Below are 26,806 nucleotides of genomic sequence, written 5' to 3'. Positions count from 1 at the left end.
ATATTTCCTATCTTTATGTGTTATTACTGTATATGTCTAGTGGAACTCTCAATAAGACATGCTCAGAATTTAAATGGATCCCTTAACTTAAAGTTTTCAAAAGTGCCTGATTTTAATAATACAGTTTCTTCTCAACTTCTCTCACAATATAGTGTCCTGCTAAGCACATTTCCTGGGGAAAATTGTGGAGGATGTGAGATAGTTGGAGTAGCAATAGAGGCTCTTTTATCTCAATTATTGTATCTGCTATATTAATACCTACTAAAGGAAAAAGGGAAGTCTTTCCTAGGAGACAGGCAGAGATCACTTCTGCTTTTCACATTTCAAATAATATGAATAATATTTATATAATTCTTCCCCACACACTGTCTGCAGCATTCAGTATGCACTCTGCCTATACACACTCTGCTGTTTCTGTCAATTAGTGCTCTTTGCTGGCAGCTGAGCAGTAAACTTCGGGGGAAAAAAAGGCAATTCCTTCTTTATGAAGTTATTAGAGGGTGCAATGCTTCATCAAAGGACAAAAATCTTACAAGTTTCCCATTATTGCATGTATTAAAATCAAAGTAGATTAGAACCCAAGCAAACACAAACTGCAGAAATCCCAACAAAGCATTATCAAGTTCAAGTTTGAAAGCCAGGAGCATGTTTGTCAAATCACTAATGTGAATACTTTTGATAGTAGTGATTGTATAGTGAAACAATTGAATAGCATTGGGACAATAGATGTTTTAAAGTGATATGGAGTACTTTGCAGAAAGTACCTTTTCTGTTGTCAAGAAATCACTTCAATAGTAATCATTTCAACCGCTTCCCTTTTCTTCCTTAGGCCCAAATGGAAAAGAAAAGCTACTGCAGTTGATTGCCATTCTTCTTGTGCTACAGTTCATACGCTGCACAAAGGAATTGAAAGGGATAGTTTTCAAAACACTGATGAAACTGGATGATTCGTCTAATTCAAGGTGTGCTTTTAAAGAAAATCTTATAATTTAAGGTAGTAATATAAACCTCAACACACAGAGGATTAATTTCATTATGGAGAGTCAATGACTATACTACAGGATACGGCTGTAGAAAAGGGAATGGAAGGTATTACTCATATTCACAGAATCACAGAATCACAGAATCAATCAGGTTGGAAGAGACTTCTGGGATCATCGAGTCCAACCATTGCCCTGACACCACCATGTCAACTAGACCATGGCACTAAGTGCCATGTCCAGTCTTTTCTTAAACACATCCAGAGATGGTGACTCCACCACCTCCCTGGGCAGCCCGTTCCAATGTCAATGACCCTTTCTGAAAAATTCTTCCTAATGTCCAACCTGAACCTCCCGTGGCAAAGCTTGAGGCTGTGTCCTCTTGTCCTATCGCTAGTTGCCTGGGAGAAGAGGCCAACTCCCACTCCACTACAACCTCCCTTCAGGTAGTTGTAGACTGCAATAAGGTCACCTCTGAGCCTCCTCTTCTCCAGGCTAAACAACCCCAACTCCCTCAGCCGTTCCTCATAAGTCAGACCCTCCAGACCCTTCACCAGCTTGGTCGCCCTCCTCTGGACTTGCTCCAACACCTCAACATCTTTCTTGAAGTGCGGGGCCCAGAACTGGACACAGTATTCAAGGTGCAGCTTCACCAGTGCCGAGTACAGAGGGACGATCACTTCCCTAGACCGGCTGGCTACACTATTCCTAAGAGAGGCCAGGATGCCATTGGCCTTCTTGGCCACCTGGGCACACTGCTGGCTCATGTTTAGCCGGCTGTCCATCAGCACCCCCAGGTCTCTTTCTGCCAGGCCGCTTTCTAACCACTCTTCCCCCAGCCTGTAGAGCTGCATGGGGTTGTTGTGGCTGAAGTGTAAGACCCGGCACTTGTTCTTGTTGAACCTCATGTCGTTGGTCTCGGCCCATCTATCTAACCTGTCCAGATCCCTCTGTAGGGCCTTCCTACCCTCCAGCAGATCGACACTCCCACCCAGCTTGGTGTCATCTGCAAATTTACTGAGGGTGCACTCAATCCCTACGTCTAGATCATCTATAAAGATATTGAACAGCACCGGCCCCAGAACTGAGCCCTGGGGAACACCACTAGTGACTGGCCACCAGTTGGACTTTGCCCCACATTGGTGGCACATGGTTTCTTTTAAGAGGGTGGATGGAGGAAGGAATACTTTGGAAAATATGATACAAAAATTGAGAAGCATAGAAAGTAGTAAAAGATATTTTATACTTATTAGAATCACTGAATAATTCAGGTTGGGTATGACCTCTGGAGGTCATCTCTTCCTTAAAGCAGAGCCAAGTCAGATGTTGAATAAGTTGTTCAGGATCTTGCCCAGCTGAGTTTTAATTAAGTATGGAGATTCGTCGACCTCAGCTTTTTTAAGGGCAACCTTTTCCAGTGTTTAATATCACTTATTTTAGAAATTAGGAAAAAAATTCTACCGGACTTTTCCTTTATGTAACTTGTGCCTGTTGTCCTGCACCCTTTTTTAGGGTTATGTTTATGGCTTGGTGTTCTTCACAAGAATACACCATAAAAAATTCTAGACAAGACTTTTGAAATTATAAGAGCAGATGATTCTTCACACCCCAACTTCCACCCTTTTCTTTAGCTGTGGGGAATGCTGGTGCTGGCTCATTCTGAACCCCGCCCCCCTCACTTCTGTATGTCCCAGTGCTCTACGATCTTTTGAATATAGGATCCCTGTGTCTGGAAATTCCCTTTCTTTGGGGGTGAAGTGAACAATTATCAGCTGGAAAGTTTTTTGGTATAGAGGAATGACAAAGGTCTTAAAAGAAGCATGAAGGAGTAGGCCTCCAGTGAATCTGGATTGTCCCAGCCACCAACAGATTTCCTTGTGCCAAAATGGGAAGCTTTACACACTTCATACTTTACAGGGCATGTAGGAACAGGATAAAGAAACAGTCAGGAGAGCCCTGGAAATCTGCCTCCCTCTTTTGAAACTCCTTGACAGAGGGAAAAATTGGTTGTATAATTTTGGCTACTCTAGTCAGGAATACAAATAAAATTGCATTGACTGCTGGATGAAAGCAATTCTAACGTATGTGAACGTACAAAGGAGGAGTCAAGTTTGCCTTTATGGCACTAATGCATAGGGCTTCACTGCGGTGATCGGAATAGTGCAAATAAATGCAAGTCACGATTATGAGTCTACATACTTCCCATGTGGAAGATTCTGAAAAGACAGGGCAGCTCAGATGATGATGTTTTCTGCGGATCAGATGATATTTTATATAGGCTGGATCATCGTACTATAGAAAATTTTCTCTTTCAAATAATTATCATTAGAAGAAGAAATTTTCTTCTTGCTCCTTTGGTGGATTTACAAGATGTTATTGTAATAAAACTTCATTTCTACACACAGTGGTGTTCATTGGGCTTTTGAGTTGATCAAGAAAGCAGTGGAGTGGGTAAGAAGAGTTGAGAGGCGATTTCCATCTATTTGCTATCGACTTGAACTTGGGAAAGACTGGGATTCTGCCACCAAGAAGATATTGGGTATCAAGTCAATCTAACATCAATTCTCTTTCTACTTAAAATATATAATCACATAATTCTTTAAGATAATAGCAGAGTTATCTTGCCTTGCAGTTTTACATAAAATGTTTAAATGGAGGACATTTGATCTTATATTATTACTAAATAATAATTATCATAGTCACAGACTTAAAAGGTGTGGAAATAAAGGGTCTTACAGTTAGTAAATCTTGACTTTACGTATATGTAGTATTTTACTTATCTGTAACTCTGTTAAAAATACCTTAGTATTTCTTTTTACATTAATCTCTCTGGTTCATTGGACATTATAAAAGTACTTTTATAATATCTTTGTTTTGATTTCTTCTAAAATCTTATGTACTTCTTTAATGGCACAGTAAAGAAAGTTAATTCAGTTAAGTATGGCAGGAGATGTTTTGACAGATACAAGAATGTGATAAACAAAGAATAAATGTCTTCGTAACAGATCAGTGTTGGCAATTGGATGCTTTTGTACTTCCTACAGTGTGCCTTGAAATGCAAACAGCAGAACAGTTATTTTTCTCCTGCACTGCTTTTCTTCTTGATCATAGGTCAATTTGTGAATACATGGGTCAGTTTTGTTAGGAGGAATGAGTTGTCTCTTTTTTTCCTGCTGTTACTCTGTAGTCTGATTTTATTCTGACGCAAAACTTACTGATTAGTTTTATTTTATACAGGCAAACACTGAAACCTAATAACAAAACCAGACTAAAAGTGATTTATTTTCATTTAATGGGCTTTTCACAGGTGTTTAAATGAACACATTACCTCTTCTAAATTAAGGAGCTGCACTGAATCACACTTTGGTACTTTGTGATCCAAGGAAACGTAGTTAGAGACTTTGTTTGCTTGCACTGAGGTGAGATCCAGTGTGCACAGAACATGCTCTACACTTGTTTGTCCAAACATTGAAAATATTCAGAAGCAGGAGATTCCACAGCCACCATAGGTAACGTGTTATACTGCCCTTGCAAACAGAGAATGCTCCCTAGCAGTAATAGAGAAGTGTTGTAAGAGGTTACTAAGGAAGACTCTGGAATCTCATGGATGTTTTCATGAGAATTTAAACATCTGCCAAGGATGGAGTAGATTACAGCAACCTCCTCTACAAGGTCAAGTGTAAGAGGGATATCCTGAGGTCCTTTTTCTTTCTACAATGTTCTGAATCCTTCTTTTCATGTGTGTAAGATACTGGCTCTTTTTAGTAAATAACACAAAAGAAAGATTTGTACTACACTGTCTAGAGCTAGGATATGAGTTTCTTAAGAACTAGAAAGACTCCTTAATGTAGACAATGATTAATTAGCTTCTAAATCTGCTGTTAAGTCTTTGTATGGTCAATTACTAGAATTACTTTAGAAAGTAAGTGCTGGCAAAAATATGAATAAAAGAAATAAATTTATTTTTTCCTTCACTGCAGTTAATTATTCAAGTATTTTGTTTTTTTCACTGTTGCAACAATACATCCCGTACGGGTATGTACAAAAAGTATACATTCACACTAAAGCCTGAGTTTCACTTGAGTGATGTCTATTGTTTAAGAAGCCGTTTCTGAGATACAAGACATTAACGCTCTGGCCTTAGCAAAGGCAGTTAAACAGACAAACGGGGTGTGGTTTATTTGCTTTTTCTCACAATATTGTCTTTTTTTCCTCCTGCACGTTACATAAAAAAAGCTTGTGCTTGCCTATAGGCACGTATTTTAACGTGCAAAATACTATGAAATTTAAAAGGGTTCTTTTTCCTAGTGAGAAACCCCATTCCCCCCCGCCGACAGAAGCGGGACTCCCGGCAGCCCTAGTGCCAACACCCGCGACGGCCAGCACCGGCGGGCGGCCGCAGCGAGACGGCACCGGGCTCCCCGCTCGCGCCGCCAAGCTTTGCGGCGGGTATCGGGTGGAGGACAGCCCGCCCCGAGGCGAGCGGGGCCACCGCCTTCACAGGGCGGGCCCGGCGGGTGGCCGGGCCGCTCGCTGCCGCCCCCACCCATTGGCTGCCGCGGGTCGCCGCGCTGAGGGCACGGAGGCCTCTGCGCTCGGGGCCCCGCCCCTGTGCGTCACGGGCTAGCGGGGCGCCGATTGGCTGCGGCGGCCGCGTGGCTCCCTCCTGGGCCGGCGGTGGATGTCGCAGCCGATTCTCGCCGTCGTCGTTTGAAATTCGGCCCAAAATGGCGGCGGCGGCCGGGAGCGGGGCTGAGGCGGCGGCGGCCAGGCTGGAGGGGACGGAGGAAGAGGAGGAGACGGCGGCCGCGGCAGAGGATGAGGAGGATGGGGAGGAAGACGGCGGCAGGGCTGGCAAGGCGGCGGGCGCGGCGGCGGCAGCCGGCGGGGATGCCGGCGGCGGCGAGAGCGAGGAGGAGGAGGACGTGTTCGAGGTGGAGAAGATCCTTGACGTAAAGACCGAGGGGGTGAGTGCGCGGCGCCCCCGGTCGCTCTCCTGGGGCTGCGGCGGGGCCCCCCCGTTGGTACGGTGGGTCCCTCAGGGAGGCTGCTGCGCCGCGCGGTGGCGGGCGGCCTGCTGTCCCCTGAGCGGGCCCGGCGGCTGCGCTGGGCTCGGGTTTCGCCCTGCTCCCCGCGGAGGTGCGCGGGAGCCGGGAGCGGTGGTGAACCGTGCGCCGGCAGCAGGGTGGGCCTGAGCGCGCTCGGTTGTCCCTTGCTCTTCCCTCGCTTTCTGTGCGGGCACCTATGCGGGCAGGTTGTTCTGCGCGGTTCTTTTATAGTTGGGCGAGAACCATGCGAAAATAGTGCTTCCGTTATAATTGTAATTTAAAACACGTGGTGCATGCTTTGCAAGCAAGCTTTTTGTATCTTACAGGTTTGACTAAAGAGACTAAATCTGGACTCTCTTTACTAATTTTTTTTTGCCCGCGTTGTTAAACTGCTCTTTGCTCTTGCGTCTGAGCTGCAAGTAGTGTTTTGATGTAAAGTGTTTGAGTGCAGAAATGGGCAGGATTGAATACAGTGGAGAACTTGGAGGTGGTTTCAAGGTATATTTACTGAGGCTGTGTTTACTGGCTTAGAAAATGCGTGAAGATCTTCTAAAATAATAGAGACTTCTTCCAATTAAAATAACTAGCTGTAGTGATCATTGCTTTGTTTAGACAGAAGTACTGTACCTTCTCTTCTTTGTTTGAAAGCAGCCTAGACTGGTTGAAGTTATTCTAAATTTCCTAAACCTCAAATACAAAAAATAATGAACAAAGGTGTTTTTTTTTTTTTAACTATTTTGTGTCTGAAAATTGTTTATTTTAACTAATTTATGGGGTTTATTTTAGGCTTCAGTCAGGTACGTGATAGTATGGAATTCTGCCTGGTTAGTGTAAAACGTCAGGGTTTTGAAACCCTTAGGTTGGAGAACCTTTAGATCAAGAATTTCTTATATATTTGTGATGCTGTCATGATTAGTTTGAAATATCTTGATGGCTTAAGAATGTTATGCTTTTGAGGTAATACAGTATTTATAGCTTTGCCTGTATGAAGTGCTGATCAAAATAATGTGTGAGGCTTGAAAACAAGAGGACCCCTTTTTTTCTTCCCCTCTCAGCAATGGGACCTAAAATCTGTATTTTAAGCAGGGCAAGGGAGTAATACATACCATTCCACACTCTTCTAAAGAGTACCAGCATACATCGAGTGCCATCTCTTAAAAATGTCATTAGTATGTGCTGGTAAAAAGGTGTCTTACACCCCCTCTTTCTGTCATCCTTCTCCAAGCAGCCCATTCTGCAGCAGGTTCTGAGCTGTATGCACTTCAGGTTTCCAGGCTGGGTCAGTGCAATTAGCTTTAATGTATGCATGTGCCTTTCCTGCTATGTGTTGGTTGTGGCTTTGTAGCATGGGCTCTAATTGCATCAGGTCACCCTTCCGTTCCTCTTAAAGGGGGGCCATGCTCCTGTGCCTCAGAAAAACAGGGCAAGGCAGATACTCACACCCGGTCTTAACTTCCGAAATGGCTGAAAAAAGCTGTGTGTTACATTCATGTATCACAGAATCACAGAATGTTAGGGATTGGAAGGGACCTCGAAAGATCATCTAGTCCAATCCCCCTGCCGGAGCAGGATTGCCTAGACCATATCACACAGGAACGCGTCCAGGCGGGTTTTGAATGTCTCCAGAGAAGGAGACTCCACAACCTCTCTGGGCAGCCTGTTCCAGTGTTCAGTTACCCTCACCGTAAAGAAGTTTTTCCTCAAATTTAAGTGGAACCTCCTGTGCTCCAGCTTGCACCCATTGCCCCTTGTCCTGTCAAGGGATGTCACTGAGAAGAGCCTGGCTCCATCCTCATGACACTTGCCCTTTACATATTTATAAACATTAATGAGGTCACCCCTCAGTCTCCTCTTCTCTAAGCTAAAGAGACCCAGCTCCCTCAGCCTCTCCTCATAAGGGAGATGTTCCACTCCCTTAATCATCTTGGTGGCTCTGCGCTGGACTCTCTCTAGCAGTTCCCTGTCCTTCTTGAACTGAGGGGCCCAGAACTGGACACAATACTCCAGATGCGGCCTCACCAGGGCAGAGTAGAGGGGGAGGAGAACCTCTCTCTACCTGCTGACCACACCCCTTCTAATACACCCCAGGATGCCATTGGCCTTCTTGGCCACAAGGGCACACTGCTGGCTCATGGTCATCCTGTTGTCCACTAGGACCCCCAGGTCCCTTTCTCCTACGCTGGTCTCCAACAGCTCTGTCCCCAACTTGTACTGGTACATGGGGTTGTTCTTGCCCAGATGCAGGACTCTACACTTGCCCTTGTTATATTTCATTAAATTTCTCCCCGCCCAACTCTCCAGCCTGTCCAGGTCTCTCTGAATGGCTGCGCAGCCTTCCGGCATCTCAGCCACTCCTCCCAGTTTTGTGTCATCAGCGAACTTGCTGACAGCGCACTCTAATCCCTCATCCAAGTCATTAATGAATATATTGAATAGAACTGGTCCCAGAACCGACCCTTGCGGAACTCCGCTAGACACAGACCTCCAACTGGACTCTGTCCCGCTGACCACTACTCTCTGGCTTCTTTCCTTCAGCCAGTTTACAATCCACCTCACTACCCGATCATCCAGACCACACTTCCCCAGTTTAGCTGCGAGGATGCTGTGGGAGACCGTGTCAAACGCTTTACTGAAATCGAGATAGACCACATCCACAGCTTTACCATCATCTATCTACCGGGTTACATCCTCATAAAAGGCTATCAAGTTGGTTGAGCAAGACTTCCCCTTGGTGAAGCCATGCTGAGTGCCCCTAATGATCCCCCTATCCTTGATGTGCCTAGAGACAGCACCAAGGACAAGTTGCTCCATCACCTTTCCGGGGATGGAGGTGAGGCTGACCGGTCTATAGTTACCCGGGTCCTCCTTCCTGCCCTTTTTGAAGACTGGAGTGACATTCGCTTTCCTCCAGTCCTCAGGCACCTCTCCCGTTGCCCACGACTTAGCAAAGATGATGGAGAGTGGCCTAGCAATGACTTCCGCCAGCTCCCTCAGCACCCGCGGGTGCATCCCATCAGGGCCCATGGATTTATGGACGTCCAGGTTGCTTAATTGGTCCCTGACCCAGCCCTCATCAACCAAGACAGATTCCTCCTCTATCCTGACTTCTTCTGAGGCCGCAGGGGTCCAGGGCTCCTCAGGACAGCCTCCAACAGTATAGACAGAGGCAAAGAAGGCATTCAGTAACTCCGCCTTCTTTTTATCCTCTGTCTCCAGGTCCCCCACCTCATTCATCAGTGGGCCTACATTGCCTCTAGTGTGGGTTTTAGCTGCAATGTATTTGAAGAAGCCCTTTCTGTTGTCCTTGACCTCTCTTGCCAGGTTTAATTCCAAGGAGGCCTTAGCTTTCCTAGTTGCCTCCCTACATCCTCTGACAACAGACTTATATTCCTCCCAAGTGGCCAGCCCCTCCTTCCACGATCTGTACACCTTCTTCTTCCACTTGAGTTTGCCCAGCAGTTCCCTGTTCAACCATGCAGGTCTCCTGGTACCCTTCCTTGACTTCCTACCTGCTGGGATGCTCTGATCTTGAGCTCGGAAGAAGCAGTCCTTGAACGCTAACCAACTATCTTGGGCCCCCTTACCTTCTAGTACCCTGTCCCATGGGATTTCCCCTAGCAATTGCTTGAAAAGGCCAAAGTTGGCCCTCCTCAAGTCCAGGGTTGTGATTCTGCTAGCTATTCTGTTCCTGCCACATGAGATCCTGAACTCTACCATCTCATGGTCGCTACAACCAAGGCTGCCCTCAACCTTCACCTCTTCAACCAGACCCTCCTTGTTAGTGAGGATAAGATTCAGCAGCGCTCCTCTCCTAGTTGGCTCATCCACCATTTGCATCAGAAAGTTATCATCAATGTAGTATATTTTATGTAGTCTGCTTTAGACTAGTGGTTCCTAGCTTTCAGATTCCCGAGTCTGATACAAAGTCCAAGGAGATACACTGAGTCGGCCACTGTCCCGCACAGTGTAAGGCCAGTCAGTGTGTTCCTGTGTCACAGTTGCAGAAGTGGGAAAGCATCGCACAGAGGAGCTCTTGTCATTCGCAGTCTTGATGTTGCTGGAGCTGGTAGTAGTGGTAGCATGAGAGAGACAGTACTCCTGGGATGGGGTTGGGCTGGGGAGTTAGACCTGCTGGTAGATGAAATATTAACATGTCCTACCTAAGAGAACAAGCAGTAAAAGTTTGAAAATATTTCCTCTCACCTCTATCTAGAAAGCCTTTCATACTCACTAAAATTCTTCTAAAACAACAGGCTCCAGTGCACATTGTGACATTCCCCAGTGGAAATGGGTAACCTTAACTCTGCTCTGTAATGACATGGCGATACCCCTTTCCATAGCAGTTGTTTCTAGCCCATCACTAGTTCTCATAGAAGTACAGCAGCATAAAAATGGTTGGAAGTGTTCTATTATTTGTAAGTGATACAGAAGAAAGAAATAACAATGTTGAGTAAAATAATGTTGACGTGTGAGTGTAAGGCTGTGTATTATCATCTTTAGTATGATGACCCTGTCTTCACTTCAGATGCATTTTTGTATCACTATGCACTGGGTGTAGAATCATTCAACAGCCAAATAGTCTTACATTTGCATTAGACATTATTTTATCCAGCTTTCTCAGTTAATTAAAAAAGGACTTCTAGCTCATTTTGTACCAGTTACAAGGGTGTAACAGTAATTTTGCAGCTAACTGGAGTCCTGCATCTGAAACGGCATAACCCTGTACCACCATGTTGCAAATATTCTGATAAAATAATCAAGATTTGATCATATATATCATATATATATCAGTTCAAGAAGGACAGGGAACTGCTGGAGAGAGTCCAGCGCAGAGCCACGAAGATGATTAAGGGAGTGGAACATCTCCCTTATGAGGAGAGGCTGAGGGAGCTGGGTCTCTTTAGCTTAGAGAAGAGGAGACTGAGGGGTGACCTCATTAATGTTTATAAATATGTAAAGGGCAAGTGTCATGAGGATGGAGCCAGGCTCTTCTCAGTGACATCCATTGAGAGGACAAAGGGCAACGGGTGCAAGCTGGAACACAGGAGGTTCCACATAAATATGAGGAAAAACTTCTTTACAGTGAGGGTAACCGAACACTGGAACAGGCTGCCCAGAGAGGTTGTGGAGTCTCCTTCTCTGGAGACATTCAGAACACGTCCAGGCGGGTTTCTGTGTGCTATGATCTAGGTAATCCTGCTCTGGCAGGGGGATTGGACTAGATGATCTTTCGAGGTCCCTTCCAATCCCTAACATTCTGTGATTCTGTGATATAGGCACTGTTAAGTTTGAAACACGTAACCATAGGCACAGTTAGGTTTGACATAGGTAACCAGAGAAACCTCATGAGGAAGAAGTTACTGGAGTTTTCTATTTTTTGTTTAAGAAACTAAGGTAACCATCATGGGCACCAGTTATGCTGCTTGGAAACCCCCTTACCCTTCCTATCCTGATTTAAATATCAGGGATGGTTTCCAATCAGTAGAGAACTAACCAATGATTGTTTTAGAATAAGAATATTGTTAAGGTTATAATAAACAGAACCAATTGTTGTAAAGGTTAAATTTAAGAGCAAGCATACTATGCATTTTTATGTAAAAGAGCTTATGTAATAATGACTCTACAGAAGAAGTATATAAAAACTGATGGATTTTAATGTTTGGTTGGACACGTATGGTGGAGCTATCCCCCCTGACCCCAGCGCTGAAATAAAGAAGTCCCTGCTTATCTGCTTTGTGTGGATGAGTTTTCTTCCCGATGGCTAACAACCAGCCAGGTTAGAGGCCAGCAGGCTAGGAAGCAGATTTGTGGGAAAGGAGCTGGGAGTCCCCACAGACGACTAAGTTGAACATGATTCAGCAGTTCTTGCAGCAAAGAATGCCAACAGCATCCAAGACTGTAGCCAGCAGATAGAAGAAGATGATGCTTCCTCTCTTTTCAACACTGCTGAGATGCATGTGGAGTTTTGAGTTCTGAGCTCCCCCGGGTGGAAGAGACGTGGACATACTGGAGTGAAGGGTTATGAAGACAGTTTAGGGAGCTGGAGCACAGAAGGCTGACAGAGCTAGGTTTGCTCTGCCATAAGAAGAGAAGAATCAAGAGTGATCATAGCGGTATCTATATCTACTTAATGGGAGGGTGTAGAGAGGACAGAGTGGGATCCGTCTCAGAGGTGCACAGTGAAAGAATGGGAGAGGCAGTGGATACAAGCTGAAACACAGGGAAATCTGAATAGATGCAACTTGACTCGGCAGATTTCTGAGCAGCCTGATCTAGTTGCTCCTGCTTTGAGCAGGGCATTTTACTTGTTAGTTCTGGAGATCCCTTGTAACCTCAAGTATTCTGTGACTGTAATAAGAAAGTTACTAGTCGCTTATTTCATGAGAAAACCCCATTAGGAGAAAGACAGAGAGGGAGGTGAACATGATTTTGAAAACTAATTCCTGAATCCAGAGTATATGGTTAAGCTACATTATAAGGGGAGACTTATTACACTACTGTATCTGAATATAGGCTATTTATTTATATGTCTGTGAAGCAAAATACAGAAGATTGTAAGCAGTTGATTGCTAGAGTTCAGTGGCATGTATATATACTTGGTAAAAGGTTAACAGTGCTCAGGAAAGAAATGTGGATCTATGGATATCACTACATTTAGTAGTAAGTGTCAGATGGCAGTTCTTTTGAAGCTTTTGTTCTCCAGGCTTGTGTAGGATCTGTCAGAGCATTATCAATCTGTTTGCGAAAGAAAGAGATACTATTTTGCCTCTCCAAAGGTGCTTTCCTTAGTACGTTTGCTAATACTTTTTTATTTAGAAAAAAGTTCAGGAATGGCTCTGTTGCCTGGTATTCATTATTAGCTTTTTTATATGGACAGTGGATTTTCTTAAGTTTGGTGCTAGCTTTTGTCATACATTTGTTTAAAGAGACTGCAGGTTTAATTAATAAAGGTGACCACATTGATTTCATAGGACGTCTCTGCTTTCAGTTAAGCTTGGTGCAGGAGGCCCTGAGTTTGCCACTTGTCTGGCTATATCAGCAGCACGCTGAGTTCAAGCTAATAAGCTGCCTCTCAAGAAGAGGAGTCCATCTTGAGAAACATAAGGATTCAGAGTACTTTATTTATTTAGGAGAAAGGCAAGAGATAATTTGGTGGAAAGCTTGCTTTTTTTTTTTTTTATGGTAAAAGACTTTCTAATTTAGTGAAAAAACAAGATAGAGACTAAAGGGTGCAATTTCATCCTACGGTGAAGTTAAATACTGTTGAAACAATTGGTCTAGGGCTTTCATCTTTTACCAAAATCTTTGTAACTAACTCAATTGAGATGCACACACTCAGATTTTGTCTAGGTTTAACTTGCTCCCATTCATGGTTTGTTTTTTTTTTTCTGATTGTTGGTATTTCAGTTTATCAGAAGTGGCATAGATTACAAATCTAACATAAGTTATAAATTCCAATATGAAACTAGATGAATGAAGTTAATGCATTATAAATCTTAAGGTTTTACATCCATTTCTTCAGCACAAAGAAGGAGTTCAAGCTTGAAACTTTTATAGAAGAAATATTAAAACTTTAAAAAAATAAGTTTCCTAACAGTTAGAAAATTCACTTGAGTAAAATGATGGGGAATTTATGATTTGTACATTGTAGCTGTGGTTCTGAACAAATTTTAGATATTACAAATATTTCTGAGAAAACCACTCCCAACTACTGAAACGGTTTACAGCCCACTTAGTTCAGTATGTGATGCAGATGGAAATAATTCTGGGAATTCTTATGTCAGCATTGGGTAGGGGATGCAATACGATGCTGTATTGTGTTAAATGTTGGGGTTTTTTCTTACAGGGTAAGACCCTCTACAAAGTACGGTGGAAAGGATATACCTCTGATGATGATACCTGGGAACCAGAGGTTCACTTGGAAGACTGCAAAGAAGTGCTGCTTGAATTCAGAAAAAAAATTGTGGACAGTAAGCCTAAACCTGCTAAAAAAGACATACAGGTGTGTTTCGTCTTCCAGTATCTTACACTGAAGACTTGTTCCCTATCTAGGCCCTCCTAGGGAGGGAAGGGAGAAGGGAAGACATTTAGGATGTGGAGTTAAGAAGACGTAAAGAATCTGTTTGATCTTAAAAGTGTTTTGTTTCATGTGAATCTGAATATTGTTGCTGCTTTCTGCTTAGGGATTTTTTTGTTAGTTGACAAGTTTGCTTGTAGACTCTAAATCCATCTGAACTTCATTTCAGTTTTTAATGGGACTATATAAACGATGTATGGTCATTCAAGCGTATTTTTGACAACGTAAGCAAGCCCCTTTCCCTACCCACATGCATATTGTCTTGTCAGTGAAGCTGGGCGCTGCTCAATTCACCCTCCTGTTTTGTGTAGCAGATTGATGAATTTTTGCATGTTAACCATTAAATTTGGCAAGATAGGGATACAGAAAAATTCATTGCAAGAAGGCAGCATATGGCTTTTTCTGTTCTTTTGTAACTGCTCAGTTTGAAAATGAAGCATAAGAATCTTTTTTGAAAACTGGTACCATGCTTCTGGGAAACATAGGTAAATTTTACAAAATCAGATTGTTTTTGATGTAAAATAGTTCAGATTTAGTTCTGTTCTGGAATCTGGTTCTTGGATGTCTGATCGGTTTACTTGACTCATTTATGTATTGATTCTCATCCAAGCACTTAGTAATGTAATTGAAGTAAGTGAGCTATAATTGTATTTATAAATTTTACAGTTTGGCAATGAGGAATGATGTTTGCAGTGATAAAAAGATTAAAGTGTTTAAAAATTTACTTTTCCCAAGCGCCACCACTACTGTTTTTGTATAGTTTACACCAAAGTGATAACCGTTTAATGGGGAAAGAAATATTTTCTTTTTTTTCCACTACCTTTTAGAAACTATCTCTAAACGATGATGTATTTGAAGCAGAATCTGACAGTGACTGGCAAAGTGAAACTAAAGACGATGTTTCACTAAAGAAGAAAAAGAAGAAGTCAAAAGATGGAGAGGATAAAAGTCCAGATGATCTGAAGAAGAAAAAGTCAAAATCTGCAAAACTCAAAGAAAAACCCAGAACAGAATGTGAAAATTCCTCAGATACTTTGGTTTCAGATTCAAAACCAAAAAAAAGGACTTTAGAAACCAAGGAGGATTCTAAGGACCCAAAAAAGCAAAGGAAAGACGATATTAAAGAAATCAAGAAAAAGAAGGGAGACGTTAAATATTTAAAAATAAAACCTAAAGAAGATTCTAAAGAAAATAAAAAATCATGGAAGGAGAAGCATGGAGATGTTCAGTTTGACTCAGAATCCAGTACTCTAGACAATGTATTTTCTCAAGGAAGTGATAATGAAAATTCAGGCGTAAATTCTGAAAATAAAGACGAGAAGCAAAGGATAATAAGTGGAGAAGAGCGACTGGAACAAGAAATTGCTGAAAAAGATTCCATTGCTGATAGGCATCTTGATGGATCAGCAAGTAATGAAGATGATAGTATTGATGTTAAGGTTAAAAGAAAGAAGAAAAAAATTCAGAAAGCTGAAGATTGTAAAGAGGAGGGTGGAAAAGTGGAAAGTCAGGATAGCTGTTTAGAGAAGAAAAGCATGCACAAAAAGCAAAAAGGTCAAGAAAAAGTAAAAATGGTACCAGTAGAGTTGGAGAAAGTGTCACCTGCTCCTTCACCAGTGCAGAAGGGTTTGAAACCGAGTGCTGATGAAAGAGGGTGCAAGTCCACTGATTCAGCTGGGGAGGTAAGCAATGTTAAGGCATTGGGGTGGGGAGCGGGGATTAAATCAAACATCTTTGAGGTACAGACATCTCAAAAGGCTACTGTTCATGATGGTGAAGAGAAAAATACAAATGGGAAAGTTAATAAGCTAGATGAAGCTAAAGGAAGGCCCACTGCACAATGTATAGGAGAGACTGAAAACTTCGTGGATTCTGAACACTATAAAGGAGGGAATGCTTTAGGAGAGAAGAGTGTCTTTAAATGTGAAAGTATGAATTTCTCCTGTTTGTTATGTGTACTTACTTAGAATTACATTCTAAGTAATTGCATTGTCCTGCATTACATGGCACATGCACATGCAGGACAATCGGGGCATCGGGGCCAGCCAACATGGATTCATGAAAGGCAGGTCCTGCTTGACCAACCTGGTCTCCTTCTATGACCAAGTGACCTGCTTAGTAGATGAGGGCAGGGCTGTGGATGTAGTCTATCTAGACTTCAGTAAGGCATTCGACACTGTCTCCCACAGCATCCTCCTAGACAAACTGGCTGCCCAGGGCTTGGATGGGTGGACTCTTCGATGGGTTAAAAACTGGCTGGATGGCCGAGCCCAGAGAGTGGTGGTGAATGGGGCAAAGTCCAACTGGCAGCCGGTCACTAGCGGTGTTCCCCAGGGCTCAGTTCTGGGGCCGGTGCTGTTCAATATCTTTATAGATGATCTAGATGTAGGGATTGAGTGCGCCCTCAGTAAATTTGCAGATGACACCAAGCTGGGTGGGAGTGTCGATCTGCTGGAGGGTAGGAAGGCCCTACAGAGGGATCTGGACAGGTTGGATAGATGGGCCGAGACCAACGACATGAGGTTCAACAAGAACAAGTGCTGGGTCTTACACTTGGGCCACAACAACCCCATGCAGCTCTACAGGCTGGGGGAAGAGTGGTTAGAAAGCGGCCCGGCGGAAAGAGACCTGGGGGTGCTGATGGACAGCCGGCTAAACATGAGCCAGCAGTGTGCCCAGGTGGCCAAGAAGGCCAATGGCATCCTGGCCTCTCTTAGGAATAGTGTAGCCAGCCGGTCTAGGGAAGTGATCGTCCCTCTGTACTGGGCACTGGTGAGGCCGCATCTTGAGTACTGTGTCCAGTTCTGGGCCCCGCACTTCAAGAAAGATGTTGGGTGTTGGAGCGAGTCCAGAGGAGGGCGACCAAGCTGGTGAAGGGTCTGGAGGGTCTGACCTACGAGGAACGGCTGAGGGAGCTGGGGTTGTTTAGCCTGGAGAAGAGGAGGCTCGGAGGTGACCTTATTGCAGTCTACAACTACCTGAAGGGAGGTTGTAGTGAAGTGGGAGTTGGCCTCTTCTCCCGGGCAGCTAGTGATAGGACAAGAGGATATAGCCTCAAGCTTCGCCAGGGGAGGTTCAGGTTGGACATTAGGAAGAATTTCTTCACAGAAAGGGTCGTTAGGTGTTGGAGTGGGCTACCCAGGGAGGTGGTGGAGTCACCATCTCTGGATGTGTTTAAGAAAAGACTGGACATGGCACTTAGTGCCATGGTCTAGTTGACAGGGTGGTGTCAGGGCAACGGTTGGACTCGATGACCCCTGAGGTCTCTTCCAACCTGGTTGGTTCTGTGATTCTGTAAATAAGAATGAAATTTACCGTTCCTCCAAAGCACGATGTCATTTTCAGCTTTGTTCCCCCTGCCTTCAACAGTTGCCTCAGTTTGATTTTTTTTTCTGCTTGTGGAGTAAGACATTCAGTCTTGAGCAACTGCGCGTTCAACACTGCACAATGAAGTGAGCTTTTGAGCTAAAACACACACTTGATGTCTCTCAAAAGCCAGCCATTCCATTACACCTTACATGCGTTAGCACCTGCCTGAGAATTGGAATGCTGAAATCACTTCTAAACCCAGGTCTCCCAGATAACTGTACAGCTGGCTTGTCTTATTAGAATTCCTGGTCTGCTTATAGAAGATGCTTAGTTTCATGACATGGTTTCATATTAATTACAAATGCTGTACCTGTTTTAAGAAAAGAGCTAAGCAAATACTGGACTATTTATTTTTCCTTATTTAATACAGTAGTGTTTTAAGACAAGCAAGATGATAAAGGTAAAAGAAAAAAAAATGGAAAAAAACCCCCAATATTTCTGGAATGTTTCTGAGAATATAATTTCATTCAGCTGCTTCAGACTATTCTAATACAGTTTGCACTTCGTAAAACTTCGGCTGCTCAGAGAAACCCCTTTCTGATTTGTAACAGGATTGCAGCCAAAACACCTTGCTGCTTACTGGATTATATCCCACTTCTTCTGAGGCCATAATTCCATGGTGGCAAGTTTCTTCTGTAGGTCTGGCTGTGGTCCTCTGCTTAAGATTGTTGTATGTATGGAGTAGGCCACCTTAAACATAAGGAAGTTGATTTTTGGAGTAGAGAATTAAGTGGCATAATCTCAGAGTACAGCCACACAAAATAGTGGTGTTGCAGGAGCTTAGTGGTGAAAGCTCTTGTAAACAAGGTTAAGCAATTACTATGAGGCATAGCCCAGTTTCAAAAATTTATTTAATTAACTGAAATGGTACGGCCCTTTATTACTGAAGTATTTTCTTGCAGTTCGAGGCTATAGCATTCATGAGAGAGATATCAGTGATGACAATCAGATAAATCTTTGGAATTCTCTTTTATTTACCAGTAGTATAAAAATCCTGTCACCCCAAACATGAAGAAATGAACAGCAGATGAAAGTTGGTTTGCTTATGGCTCTTCAGCCAGCACTCTCAGTAAGTTGTCTGTGTGCCTTTCTCACGGTCATGCTCGAAGGTACCGAGGAAGCAAGGAAGGCATTCTGCTCTTTGCTTTTTTTAGTCTAGGAGGCTTAAACAGTGTTCTCTCTGACTGGTTAGTTATTCTCCAGAGCAGCTGTGGACTTCTTATATGGGTGGGTTTGGTGGAGACTTCTGGAGGTTTTTTGGTGCCATTAAATTGTTGGCCCAAGCAGATTATTCTTTTCAAATAAAATCATTGCATATGTTTCAGCTACCTGTATTTCCTTATGTGGCTCTCATTACAGAACACTGTCATGTCAATTTATAATACAGTATTCTCTGTTTGGAGTCAGTTTGCATGCTGAACCATTCTTTCTGTTCAGTTTACCTCCAAAAATAAATGTGCAGTGTACGTTGTGCATCTGATCAGTATTGGAAATCTGGAATAGAATTCAGGATTACTGATTTTAACAGTCCCTCTGTGTAGCAGATACCTGGTATTCCCTTTAGTAAATTATAAGTCTCCTCCTAAATATTGGGCATCTGCTGGGATTAACAGTTGTCTGTGCTACTAATTAATCATGTCAGTGATCAGAAGCTGAGGGTTTGGTGGGGGATGAGAAAGGCGATTAAATGTCTCAGCCCTGATAGCACATTGTGATACACCAAGTTCATCTGTTTTGATTGAAGTTTTTCCTATGTCAAAGAAATGGTAGCATTTAATGATAAATTCAGTCTGTAGTTCTGGTGGGGACTTCTTCTGGGGCAGTTTTTCAGAAAGCCAGTGCTGTTCCATGTGCCAGGTTAGTGTCAGGAGCTGATACAAAGCCATGCCAAGGAGCCTTGTCCCACCTACTGCGCAGTTTGGAATTTGCTGGCTAATGGAGAGGGGCGATTACAGGAGGAGAACAGCAGCCTTTGGTGGAGGCAGTTGAATTCTATTTTGGTGAATCTGATTATATGTCTACATCTACCACAAATTTATTCTGTGATATTGGATATTGCTAAGCTCAATCTTCTGTGTGGATATGGTGGGTTTGGGTGGATTTTTCTGAGTGTCTGTTTTTCACAAATGACTGTTGCCATCACGTTCTGTATGTGTAAAGTGGAAAACTTGGAACCTTCTGTATACGTCAAGTTTTCTCAGTTAAGATTCAAGTCAGTGCTATCACAACTACTTTGAATATGATGCTACAAGGGTGTTAAATACTTTGAAATAATTACATTCTATTTCGGTTCAGTATTTGTAACAAATGAAAAGTTCATAATTTTGAATTTCATTCAAAATGCTGGTTTTGGCTTATCTGCACCTTGTGCCATAATACACCTTGCATGACTGGGATGCAGTAAAAATCTGAATTGAAGTTATTTTGGAAATAACACTTCTTCTCTTACGGAAGAAGCCTTCACAGACTTAACTCCTGATTCACCTGTTTAATTCATTTCTTGGGAATGTCCGCAAGTCTGTTATATGTGGAGGCTTGGTTAAGTGAGAGGGGGCATGATTTCATGCTTCTGAGCAGTCTGAGCAATCCAGGCTCTGAGCAAGAGTTAGGCCCGGAGCGAGTCACCTTGGACTCTCCTTGAACGCTGCAAAAATGCAACAAAACAAGGACTTGGCAGTTGTAACAAACAGATAAGAGAAACAGGAAAAGGGGAGGGGGTGCTCATCGCTCCGTGTATCTAAAATTATAGACCAATCGTATATGCTACTAGTACGCGTGGACAGCAAGGCTTTACCAATGGAAACACGGGCTTTGGTGCGTGATCAGCGTGCTCTCTGCTTAGAGTCTATATATATCCTGTACGTATATTCATTAAACGGAGAACTTCCATACTCATATTGGGATTGCGTCGTTACTCTGGGACCGTCGCCCAGCACCCAAGAGCCGCGCCTTCGACTTCCCCTTTTCTTCAGTTATATACAGGTTTCAGTAGCATTAATTTTAAATGTATTTTACTTCTGCATGGTGAAAGGAGTTTATTTTCCACTTTTTATCTACCACTTTTAATTTGATCTTTGTTCTCAATATCAGGAGAAAGAAGTAAAGAAAACTGAAACAAAAGAAAAAACTCAAAAAGAAGAGTCTGAAAAAGAAGAGAAAAGCAGAAGAGAACAAAAGGGCCTAAAAAGTAAGTGCTAACTGCTTAAAAGAGAGAAGGGAAAGATCTTTCAGGACATTTTCCTCTTATTACTACAAGAGCAGATACTGTATAGTTTTGTAATACATACCAGGACTTCTTTTGTTTTAGGAAGCAAGTCTGCTGTTTAATAGCTTTGTTAATACATGCTTCATGAGAATGCTGTATGTACTTTCATGTATGAAGCATGGAAGTGAATAGAAATCTTTTAACGTTTTTGTAGTCAAGTCAACATTTTGCCCTTTTTCATTTAATATTGTCAACTGTGCTTTTGTGGTGTGTAACAGTAATCTTTTTTTAGAGGAATTCATCCAACTATTGGCTATTTCCAGAAGTGTTCTGATGATGCTATGAATACACACTTCCTATGTTTAGAAAAACTATTAGAAGTTCCCATCAGACAAATATCTTGCCTCTTGCTTTAGCCACAATGATCAGTTATTTTATACAACCCTTAAAGTATCACCAGAACTGGATGATTTGATACATGAAGAAAAATCACAGAATCACAGAATCACAGAATGTTAGGGATTGGAAGGGACCTCGAAAGATCATCTAGTCCAATCCCCCTACCGGGGCAGGATTGCCTAGACCATATCACACAGGAATGCGCCCAGGTGGGTTTACAATGTCTCCAGAGAAGGAGACGCCACAACCTCTCTGGGCAGCCTGTTCCAGTGTTCAGTTACCCTCACCGTAAAGAAGTTTTTCCTCATATTTATGTGGAACCTCCTGTGTTCCAACTTGCACCCATTGCCCCTTGTCCTGTCAAGGGATGTCACTGAGAAGAGCCTGGCTCCATCCTCATGACACTTGCCCTTTCCATATTTATAAACATTAATGAGGTCACCCCTCAGTCTCCTCCAAGCTAAAGAGACCCAGCTCCCTCAGCCTCTCCTCATAAGGGAGATGTTCCACTCCCTTAATCATCTTGGTGGCTCTGCGCTGGACTCTCTCTAGCAGTTCCCTGTCCTTCTTGAACTGAGGGGCCCAGAACTGGACACGTTATTCCAGATGCGGCCTCACCAGGGCAGAGTAGAGGGGGAGGAGAACCTCTCTTGACCTGCTAACCGCACCCCTTCTAATACAGCCCAGGATGCCATTGGCCTTCTTGGCCACAAGGGCACACTGCTGGCTCATGGTCATCCTGTTGTCCACTAGGACCCCCAGGTCCCTTTCCCCTACGCTGGTCTCCAACAGGTCTGCCCCCAACTTGTACTGGTACATGGGTTTGTTCTTGCCCAGATGCAGGACTCTACACTTGCCCTTGTTATATTTCATTAAATTTCTCCCCGCCCAACTCTCCAGCCTGTCCAGGTCCCTCTGAATGGCTGCGCAGCCTTCTGGTGTGTCAGCCACTCCTCCCAGTTTGGTGTCGTCAGCGAACTTGCTGACAGTGCACTCTATTCCCTCATCCAAGTCATTAATGAATATATTGAATAGTACTGGTCCCAGTACCGACCCTTGAGGGACTCCGCTAGACACAGGCCTCCAACTGGACTCTGTCCCATTGACCACCACTCTCTGGCTTCTTTCCTTCAGCCAGTTCACAATCCACCTCACTAGCCGATCATCCAGACCACACTTCCTCAGTTTAGCTGCGAGGATGCTGTGGGAGACCGTGTCAAACGCTTTACTGAAATCGAGATAGACCACATCCACAGCTTTACCACCATCTATCCACCTGGTTACGTCCTCATAAAAGGCTATCAAGTTGGTTAAGCATGACTTCCCCTTGGTGAAGCCATGCTGAGTGCCCCTAATGATCCCCCTATCCTTGATGTGCCTAGAGACAGCACCAAGGACAAGTTGTTCCATCACCTTTCCGGGGATGGAGGTGAGGCTGACCGGTCTATAGTTACCCGGGTCCTCCTTCTTGCCCTTTTTGAAGACTGGAGTGACATTCTCTTTCCTCCAGTCCTCAGGCACCTCTCCCGTTGCCCACGACTTAGCAAAGATGATCGAGAGTGGCCTAGCAATGACTTCCGCCAGCTCCCTCAGCACCCGCGGGTGCATCCCATCAGGGCCCATGGATTTATGGATGTCCAGATTGCTTAATTGGTCCCTGACCCAGCCCTCATCTACCAAGACAGATTCCTCCTCTATCCTGACTTCTTCTGGGGCCTCAGGGTTCCGGGGCTCCTCAGGACAGCCTCCAACAGTATAGACAGAGGCAAAGAAGGCATTCAGTAACTCCACCTTCTTTTTATCCTCTGTCTCCAGGGCACCCACCTCATTCATCAGTGGGCCTACATTGCCTCTAGTGTTGGCTTTACCTGCAATGTATTTGAAGAAGCCCTTTCTGTTGTCCTTGACCTCTCTTGCAAGGTTTAATTCCAAGGAGGCCTTAGCTTTCCTCGTTGCCTCCCTACATCCTCTGACAACAGACTTATATTCCTCCCAAGTGGCCAGCCCCTCCTTCCACGATCTGTACACCCTCTTCTTCCACTTGAGTTTGCCCAGCAGTTCCCTGTTTAACCATGCAGGTCTCCTGGTACCCTTCCTTGACTTCCTACCTGCTGGGATGCTCTGATCTTGAGCTCGGAAGAAGCAGTCCTTGAATGCTAACCAACTATCTTGGGCCCCCTTACCTTCTAGTACCCTGTCCCATGGGATTTCCCCTAGCAATTGCTTGAAAAGGCCAAAGTTGGCCCTCCTCAAGTCCAGGGTTGTGATTCTGCTAGCTATTCTGTTCCTGCCACATGAGATCCTGAACTCTACCATCTCATGGTCACTACAACCAAGGCTGCCCTCAACCTTTACCTCTTCAACCAGACCCTCCTTGTTAGTGAGGATAAGATCCAGCAGCGCTCCTCTCCTAGTTGGCTCATCCACCATTTGCATCAGAAAGTTATCATCAATGCACTGGAGGAACCTCCTGGACTGAGGATGGCTGGCTGAGTAGGCCTCCCAGCAAATATCAGGGTAGTTGAAATCCCCCACAACAACCAGGCCCTGTAATTGCGAGACTGCTCTCAGCTGCCTGTAGAAGGCCTCATCACCCTCCTCATCCTGATCCGGTGGCCTGTAATAGACACCCACAACAGTATCACCCCTGCCAGCCTGCCCCTTAATTCGCACCCACAAACTCTCAACTCGCTCCTGATCCGCCCCTGGACAGAACTCAATACATTCTATGGTGTAGAATGTAAATGTCGAGGTTTTATTTCTATTCTTAATAGTATAATGGCGTACTGATGGTACCACTCTTGATCTCAGTAAAATTCTGTGTGATTTTTTTCAGGATAAGTTCCCTCACTACTCTGATGAGGATGAACTGAGGAAAACTTAGGTAACTCCAGCTTTAGTAATCATGAATGGATATAGGAGGAGCTATGATGCTTCAAATAGCTGTTGCTAGAGAAACATCTTTCATTGAAAGTAGTGTAGATACTTACAATGCTGCAGAAAAGTAGTAACAAACAGAATGATTATTATTCCTTATACAGCACGTGTCCGTCTGTTCATCACAGATACTGAACTGTATTTTCAAAGTAGTAATTTACACATAATTCTAAACTACATTCTTAAAAAGAAGATGGTACCGTGTTGAAAGCAGCCAGAACTCAGACTTGTCAGGGTAGCTGGAGGTGAACTAGCTCTCCCTGATTTTTGGCTTATGTTGTTAAGCTTGCTCTTACACTTCAGCAGTGATTTAACTGACGGAAAGAGATCAGGCCTTTTTTAAATGGACTCTGGTCACTCACTTTGTTATGTAATAGTCTTCAGTGGCTCGAGTAGTCACTCTTGGTAACTGTCTTAATATTCTAGGCTTTAAGGACATGAAAAGTGCACTTGGCTTGTTTAATGTAGCTTCAGAAGAAAAAAGTGAATATTCTGAGAATAACTGCAAGAGAGAAGAATCTTCACTAGAATTTAAATTCGTAGAAGAATTAAAATCAAAAGACACCAAGGTGTGCAAGGAAAGGAGGAACATAAGAGATGAAACAGACACACGGACTTACATTACTGCAAAAGGTGATCAAAAAGTAGTGGATATTTGTTGAATGGAGAACTCTGGTGAGCAGTAGAAACAAACACAGAGGAAAGCTGAGTGCTGGCAGTTAATATTTTCTCCACTCCTGCTTGCATCTTTTAGTGCTCCAATTCTTGTCTCCCCAGGAGGCTGAAATGATGTTTTCTTCTGAAACTCACTGGTAACTTTTCAGTGTGTTTCTGCTATTACAGTAACGGAGTGTTCACCATCTCTTAATCACTTATTGCAACAAATAAACAGTTTGTTTCAAGTAAAAGCATTTTATGTCCATTTGGAACATAGCCTTCGTTGCTTGGAACCATTCCATGCTGACTTCCAGAGTCTATTTGAATGAAAAGTAGTAGCATGTTAAGCTGCTGATCATTGAAGCAATGGCAAGCCACAAATGGTTTGGAAATTGATAAGTTACTTGCTACTTATTTTATGTGTTTTTTTTCTTCCATAAAATCAAATACATGATAGATGGCAAGCAACAAGTCTTGAGCTTGGGTATGGACATGCAGTTAGAATGGCTGACACTAGAAGACTTTCAGAAGCATCTTGATGGAGAAGATGAGAATCATGTGTCAACAGAACCGATATCGAGTAGTGAGTAGTTGTTGGGAGGAGGGGACATTTCTTAGTTGGCGTTTCAAAGTGAACTATACTGTAACTGCATTGAATTTATTTTCTAGCTCTCCTGAGGGATGCTGTTAAAAGTGGCGATTATATGACAGTAAAGATGGCACTTTCTTCAAACGAGGAATATAATCTGGATCAAGAGGTAAAATTTCTGCAATAGAAGTATTGGAGGGGGGTGGGGTGGAGGCAGGAGGGAAGAGGTCAAATTTGGATTGTTTGAAGAATTTTCCCCTCTTGCTAGTCTCACCTTGGAAAAAAAAAAAGCAAAAGTTGAGAAAAGGGAGTATAGAATTTGAGGCTTCAATATTTGTTATCCATTACTTCTATCAAACTTCATTTTTTCTTTGGAAGAAGAGTTTGATAGAAGCATCCCAATAGCTGGATTTGCAACAGATTTGCCCACTGGATGTAACTGAATATTAAATTTAGAAGTTTACATGGTATCAGGAATGATAATACCCATCAGGTCAAGTGGCTAAACTATGTAGAAAATCTATACCTGAAAAAAAAAATTTGAATGTTCTACTTGACAAACTGGGACCACTTCACTCCATGAATAATTATTTTTCTGCCAGTTCATCAGCTGTGTTCTTACTGGTTTTTCTTTCAAGGATCTGTTTTCCTTTTAAGTAGTGCTATAGTTCTGGTTTTGAGGATTAAAATCCCTAGTATCAGTATTTTCACTGGTGATCTTGTGTAGTTGTATTATGCAGCATTTTGAGAATTGTACATTATGCTAAGACATCTGTAACGTAGTAGAAAAGATGCCAAATGAGCTATTAAGGCAAGTACATGTTCTTTGAATTGTAGTGTCTGGTGAAAAATGCAAGAATAAGTGAGGAGACAGGCCACTCACAGAAGTCTCCTCATACTCTGATAAAATCCAAAAGCAGCGTTGTGGTAGCAGCTGACTTGAGCCATTGTGCTTTTCCTCCAGTGGCTGCTAATTTCTTTTTCCACTGTCTTGCTGTCTTCCCCACCCTCAGATACCTTGCTGCCTTTCTTCCTGGCTCATTCTGGTTTTCCTCCTTTTTGTTCTGGTCCTCATTATGTTAGGGTTTTGCAGATTACAGAGCTCAGAGTGTGAGGCGTGTGGACAAGAGAAGTGGGAGGTGATAGTTTGTCAGTATCTGGCAGCCACGTATGTGTGAATTCTTCTGCCAGGGAGGGGAATCTCTGTGAAACCTGTTGACACACTTGCAGTTTTTGTCTTGTGACTTTGATTTATCTTAAACTTTGTTTTTGTTTTTTTTTTTAATGGCAATGATTCTTGTTGCAGGACTCAAGTGGAATGACCCTAGTAATGCTTGCTGCTGCTGGTGGGCATGATGACCTTCTCCGTGTCCTAATCAGGAAAGGAGCTAAAGTTAATGGTAGACAGAAAAATGGAACAACTGCATTGATACATGCAGCTGAAAAGGTTGGCTTGGTTATTATCGTATTAGTGGTTCTTTGCTCTTCTACTTATGTTTAAAAGTGGTACACAATTTTTTTCCCTTGGATGCTGCGTAAAAAGTA

General features: G+C 43.3%; 2 protein-coding genes across 3 annotated transcripts in view; both read left to right on the top strand.

Moving 5' to 3' along the window:
- PARP4 (poly(ADP-ribose) polymerase family member 4) overlaps positions 1–4,942 on the top strand; it is a 61,940-nt gene extending 56,998 nt beyond the window's left edge. The window contains exons 35-36 of the mRNA XM_068395502.1: positions 830–962; positions 3,386–4,942. Coding sequence (XP_068251603.1) covers positions 830–962; positions 3,386–3,536 — 284 coding nt within the window. The 3' untranslated portion in view covers positions 3,537–4,942. The remainder of the gene's footprint in view (positions 1–829; positions 963–3,385) is intronic.
- Positions 4,943–5,642: 700 nt separating this feature from the next.
- The window catches only part of MPHOSPH8 (M-phase phosphoprotein 8), a 34,185-nt gene continuing 13,021 nt past the window's right edge, over positions 5,643–26,806 (top strand). Inside the window, exons 1-8 of one of the 2 annotated variants that reach the window (XM_068395436.1) lie at positions 5,643–5,947; positions 13,875–14,030; positions 14,933–15,787; positions 20,565–20,661; positions 24,442–24,648; positions 25,130–25,255; positions 25,342–25,430; positions 26,568–26,708. In XM_068395436.1, coding sequence (XP_068251537.1) covers positions 5,708–5,947; positions 13,875–14,030; positions 14,933–15,787; positions 20,565–20,661; positions 24,442–24,648; positions 25,130–25,255; positions 25,342–25,430; positions 26,568–26,708 — 1,911 coding nt within the window. In that variant the 5' untranslated portion in view covers positions 5,643–5,707. The remainder of the gene's footprint in view (positions 5,948–13,874; positions 14,031–14,932; positions 15,788–20,564; positions 20,662–24,441; positions 24,649–25,129; positions 25,256–25,341; positions 25,431–26,567; positions 26,709–26,806) is intronic. The other variant, XM_068395437.1, reaches the window with a different exon arrangement.

The sequence above is a fragment of the Nyctibius grandis genome, chromosome 2, assembly GCF_013368605.1.
Source record: "Nyctibius grandis isolate bNycGra1 chromosome 2, bNycGra1.pri, whole genome shotgun sequence".
Taxonomy (NCBI): Eukaryota; Metazoa; Chordata; class Aves; order Nyctibiiformes; family Nyctibiidae; genus Nyctibius; species Nyctibius grandis.
Note: the sequence above shows the minus strand (reverse complement) of the source record. Positions and strands in the feature narration are given on the sequence as shown.